Source organism: Gymnogyps californianus, chromosome 3, assembly GCF_018139145.2.
Source record: "Gymnogyps californianus isolate 813 chromosome 3, ASM1813914v2, whole genome shotgun sequence".
Classification (NCBI taxonomy): Eukaryota; Metazoa; Chordata; class Aves; order Accipitriformes; family Cathartidae; genus Gymnogyps; species Gymnogyps californianus.
The window spans coordinates 23,088,194-23,094,193 of NC_059473.1; the positions used below are offsets into that span (position 1 = coordinate 23,088,194).

The 6,000-nt window shown below is 35.8% G+C and overlaps 1 protein-coding gene across 1 annotated transcript in view; it reads left to right on the plus strand.

The window, feature by feature from the left end:
- The window catches only part of GPATCH2 (G-patch domain containing 2), a 127,279-nt gene extending 121,903 nt beyond the window's left edge, over positions 1-5,376 (plus strand). The window contains exon 10 of the mRNA XM_050893237.1: positions 1,639-5,376. Coding sequence (XP_050749194.1) covers positions 1,639-1,808 — 170 coding nt within the window. The 3' untranslated portion in view covers positions 1,809-5,376. The remainder of the gene's footprint in view (positions 1-1,638) is intronic.
- Positions 5,377-6,000: the final 624 nt, after the last annotated feature.

Here is a 6,000-nt window from a genome sequence, read left to right on the forward strand (position 1 = left end):
TTCAAGAGGAACCCTCGTGGGGACTGGAGGCTGCTGACTTAAAAGCCTTTATTTTAAGCCTAGCATTAAGCATAGCTTCAAACCAGTATTAAAGGATGCCTTCTCTCAATGCGTTTCCCTTTTTCTTTGACTCAGGAACTGAGATACTAGAAAGCTGTCTACCTTTTATGTAGCCAGCTTTTTACTGAATATGAACAGATCTACAGTGGATAATGCTGGAGTACTATAAGTTCATCATTACAATCATCATGAGGGTTTTAATGTGCACCTGTCATTTTGAACTTCTGTCTGTGCATGCGGTTTCCACTGTGGGGCTTTGCTTGTGTGTGTGTGATAAATGAGGCTTTTCAGAAGTGCACGTTCAACTTTCCTTGTCTTCTTGTTAACTTGTAAGTTAATATAATGATGAGCCAGCTGCTTGTCAATGGTAAATTCCTGATTGAAGACATTATAGTCTCCAAAAACACAAAACCATAGTCTCCTTCTGCAGTATTTTTCAAAAAGTAGCAGGCCAGAATAAGTAGGTAGAAAGTTAAACAGATAGTATTTGAAGCTGGGCACGTGGTGGGTTGTGGGTTTTTTTGTTCTGTTATCAGGAGGGAGGGAGATGTTGAGCAAAGCTGAAAACAAAATCCAGCTGCCTATATGCAACTGCTTGTGTTAGTTCAAAAACTTCAACACTTTTTAAAATTGTTTGTATGGTATAACTTGATAATTTTTCATGCAGATTCTTGAAATAAATATCATTTGTATCCCTCATGCAAGACAGTTTTGTATGGAAAGGCTTATCCATGCATCATCTCCAAACTCTAGCTTGAGGACTTTGGTTGATGAGGGAAAAAAACAGCTTTGTTACTTGACTTCACTTTTTTTTATGATGCATTCATGGAAAAAAATAGTCTGTTATTAAAAAAAATGAATCTGTTGTATTAACACTTGCAATCCTGATGGTCTTTTCTGCAGTATGTGTGCTGCTTTTCTCAGAGATCTCTGTGGTATGGAGAGAAAAGTGTAAACAACACTTAATGGCATTGAAAATACCAAAAGTAAACTTGAATGTATCAAATCTCTTACAACGTTCAGTAAAAGAGAAACTAAGTAAAGATATAGCTGAATTTCAGAATAGTAGACCACTTGTCTGTACTGTTTCTGTAACAGCTGTAATTATTTAATCAGAAATTGTTTATTGTGTTTTATTGAAAGAGATCTTAAGCATTGATAAATATTGCTAAGAATGGAAAGATGGTCATGTTACTATGATGTGCCTCGGCTTAGTAACTGTGTAGGACAAGAAATTAAGGTAATCTTGCCGATGTATTGTAGACTTGTGCAGGTGGTGCATGTTCTTTGAGACTGATGTAAAATCTACTGCATTGGAATATAAAGGATCTGTGACAATATTTGTCATACTTAAAAACTGAGTGAGTCTTTCAAAACATTAAAAATAAAGGAAAGCGTAAGACTATTATTTAGAATCATGTGCAGTCAGGAGGTCAACATGTGCAAAGACAGCCTGTTCTAGCAACCTATTAGATGAATTAGGAGCATAAGAAGGTTTAAAGCTTTAAGGGAGATTATCCTGCTCCTCTCCACATGGCAGGCAGTGCTGATTAATGCTGTGTGTTTCTTTAATCTCAGGGTTTGTAGGTGAAAACACCCAACCAATCCCAGAAAACAACATTGGAAACAGAATGCTTCAGAGTATGGGCTGGACCCCTGGCACAGGCCTTGGACCAGACGGCAAAGGGATAGCAGAGCCAATACGAGCCATCCAGAGACCAAAAGGACTCGGACTTGGATTTAGCTGACAGAAATGCACTCTGGCTGCCCAATAAAAATAAAGCTCAAAATTAATTTAAAAAGACAAGAAAAAGGAAAAAAAAAATGGCAAACATATTATTTGTTGTGATCAGCAAATCCAGTTATTCTTCTCAAAGATCACTGAAGTCAATGTGCTTCACATTAGCTACACCAGCTGCAAGGTACAGCCACAGTGACAGAACCGGCATTCGAGTCTAACTTTATAATGGTGCTAAAATGTACAAAAACTTCTACTTTTTTATTTTCTGTGGTCTTACAGTTTGTATTAAGCATAAAATTCAGTATATTCACTTTTTTTCATAAAAGCTTCTGACACAGCAGGTTTTAGTATATAAGCAAATTTTTTTTGTAAGTATAATTTCATCTCGAGAGTCTTGATAAGATTTGTCGAGGAAAATGGAACTTTTTACAGCTATTGTGTTTTCCCCCTTTTCAGGCAAAGTTTCCAAACCTGGTATTTCTAGTGTTTAACAATATTTGAGGATAAGCTGTCATTTTGCCCATAAGATATAGACGTTTCCCACTGGAAGGTGATATGGTATGCAATTTTGTATAAGAGCATGAAAAATGGCTTTGTTGTCATAGGAATGCCATTCCAACACCATTATCTGGCAATGTATCACTGTCTTCCACATTCAAGCTCAAAAGTAAAGCTTTTATACTTGTTTTTACATTTACAGGATTATCTTATTTCAGCAAATATTTTAAAGAGTTAAAGTTTATTCTGACTTTGGATTTCCCTTTATATTAATAATCCTCAGTGTTTCCACATTTAAGAATAGTTTGAGCTTTGAACCAGGAAATTGTATTTTGAAGATGACTGTCTTTCAGTGTTTATATTCTGGGTTTTGGCATACTTTAAACAATGCAGTGTTCAACATCGTGTTACTTGGTTTGTGATCATGCTGGTGCCAATGAGCCACAACCTTTAAGGATCATGAACAGAGAAAGGGCAAGGAGAAGCAGGATTAGGGTGGAGGAAAGGAAGGAAAAAGATACTTTGATGGCATCTCACAAATCTAAGCTAGCAATTTAAAATCAAGAGGGATCATTAAGTGTTTTAATCAGTATCCTAATGTATCTAATGTCAGCAGAAGCAATTTCATTAAGCACCAACCAATCAAGCTCCTAGGGTACTTATTGGTCTGCGGTATAAAACAAATTCCACTTTAAAATTAAATGATAGGGCTGAAGGAAACTGTTGTTCAGATGGACTAAGGAGAAAATCCTACCCTCCTCCCCACCCTCCCCTGTAGTAGCTGGCAATATTTACCCTGACTGCAGAGGGAACACGAGTTGATTCTCCAGTGGTTTTTTTTCTTCAAGAGGAGGATCTCTCCCTTCCTCTGCTCCCAAACTGCAGAGAAAAATACTTCCAGATGCTTGCAAAGCTACTTCCTTAGAATAAAAAGAGCGCAGCTTCCTTCATGTGACTGTGAAATACAGTGATGAATTTTAAGAAGTGTTTTTATTACTTTTCTTTTTCTGTCAACTTCACCCATTTTTCCAGAAAAATAATACTAGGGAAAAAAGAAGTAGCAGCATTATAGCATTGAATTTGCCTACAAGAAATGTTCATGCTTTCCACTGTGAGTAGTGTCGGTTTGGGAACATTGCTTCACCATACACATAGTGTAGAGTAAAAGGTTAGTACCTGATATTGTTTTTAATGGTAGCTGAATGCACATGTTCTCTGAGTTACAGGAGAACTATTTATTGCTGTTTAAATACTTGATATGATTGTGTGGTTTCGCTTTTTGAAATGATAAGAAATTTTAAACAGACTTGGGATTTATAATCAACACATACACTTTTTATTGGAAGGTTTGGGGGCATAGCATAATGTGAGTTTGCCACTTCAAATATCTCTTGCACAACTAAACTGAGTTAAATACATTCCATATCCAAAGAATTTCAGGGCCACATAATTGCAAAGGGCTGAGAGCCTGGAATTCTGCAGCTGGCAGAGGTGCCCGCTTGTATAAGTGTTATTCACAGTAATGAATTTATGTGGCATGCTCCCGTTCTTTCAATGCAATGTGCTGCTGAGAGCAAGTGAATTCTAAAGACTTCTTTGTATTGTACACCACGGTCAAAAATTCCTTAAAATAATTTTCAACATGTGAATTGTGAATCTTTAAGTTCTGGTTGTTCTAGCTCTATTTGCAAAACTGTAAAGAAATATCCATTCTCTGTTAAAATTCCATTGTTTTGCTTTGGTTACAACACCTACATATCTTGGGCTGGAAATTCTGAGTATGGCACATATAACACTTGTTTGAAGTATTTCTGTGCAATTTACCGTAGCAGTAGTTCCTTAAGAAATCAGTCTGCAGCTCCAAAAGTACTTGAAAATGTTTCCTGTTTTAAAAAGATAAGAGGAAAATAATGGATACATGTTGAGAGAAAACCTCTTTAGCCCATTCAACTTTTTATTCATCCATTCATACAGATACAGTGAAACAGCCAACCTAGTAAACAACCATAATGGCAAAACTGTTTAGTCTGATTGGAAGTCTTACAACTTTTTGTTTTAAATCAGTCTAGTAGTGAGAAACTGTTAGACATTAAGATTAGTCAAAATTATTTTGATATAGATAGATACACTTTGTCTTTTTTCCAGCAGTTGTTCTCATAGATGCCACAGCTAACAGTCAAATTTATCTGTTAGAAGCTGTAGAACAAAGTGATTTATTAAAATATTTTAATATAGTGTTTTGAGATTTTTTTTGTTGCAATAAAACTCCCATTCTGACTCACACTGTAATTTCATTTCTGTTTTTCCACATTTTACAGGAGTGGTTTTCAAGATACTCCAGTAGTGTGATTTTGCACAGTTAAAACTAGTGTTAAGAAACAAAACAAAAAGGAATTGTACTTTTTCTTTTTTAAGCTGTTGCAATGTCAGTTGGCTTTGAAACAGGTCAAAGTACTTGGATTTATTGTTTTTTTTTCTTCAGGTCTTTCCCATATCTAACTTGCAATCATACTATGATACCTGTTATAAAGCTAGCTCATGTTATTTTAAAATACATATACAAGTATTTTCAGATAATAATTCTTAATGGCTGTGACACTGAAAGTTTTTTTGCCTACATAAATAAATATGGGATCATCTTGTATCTAAAAGTTACCATCCATCACTTGCCAGATTCTTTCCATTTAGGTGTTTGATTAATCAGTAGCTCAGCTGTTACCATAATATTCTTCCTCTGCAGAATGTTTAGTGAAGAGACATTACGTATTATCCGCATTGCGTTTTGCTACATGTTCCACAGTGTCTCAAAGTTCTGTGAATTGAGCCATTAACTGTTAACAAAAGAAACCCATGAGCAGTATCTTATTTTTAAATAAATATTTGTCAAAGTCAGAGAAGCATTATTAATATGCTCATTTTAACAAGTTTGTCCCTGCATTTGTCTTTCTGCGATTAGGTCAATAATGGGTGTAGAATGGCAGTAAATAGCTAAATAATATGTATAGAATGCTTTGCTTTAGCAACACAAATGCAAGATGAAATAAAATAAATAGACTCCGTTCTTCATGGGTTTTGTATGTTCTTTTCTTTAAACTGCCCTTTTCAATAGCGTTGTTATTGCACAGGTGAGTACAAAAACATGCTGTTTCTGAAAATATAATTAAGGTTGCTAATATCTTGTACCAAGCAGATGCATATTATGCTAAAGCTATTATACTACTTTATATGTACATTTTTATTAGTACTTCTTTCCTAGGTTGTTATTATCCAGCTGAAAAGGTTACATGATGACGTCAGGAAATGCCTCGTTTAAGATGTTTGCAGTACTTTTGTTATCGCATTCTTCTAAGATGTTTAAATACAAGTTCTCTTCACTCTTTAAGTATGTGTATACTTTGATAAATGTGACAGGACCTTGTGCTTTCTCTTCAAACAATTCTCCAAAACTGTTCCTCCAAGGAGAACTCGCAGAACCTTTGTTTTACTTTCCCTCTCCCCACGCTCCCAGGGCAGTTTCAGTAAAGGCAGGTCAGAAATGGGAGTCCCTTCCCTCTTACTCTAAGGTCAAGAGACTTTTTAGTTAGACTTTCATCCCTAGCAGAGTTTTCAGGAGCAGTGGCATAGTTAGCACACAGCAATTGCATAACCGAATTACCCACAATAGAGTCCCATACCTAAGGGCAGTGTGTGTGTGTGTTCAG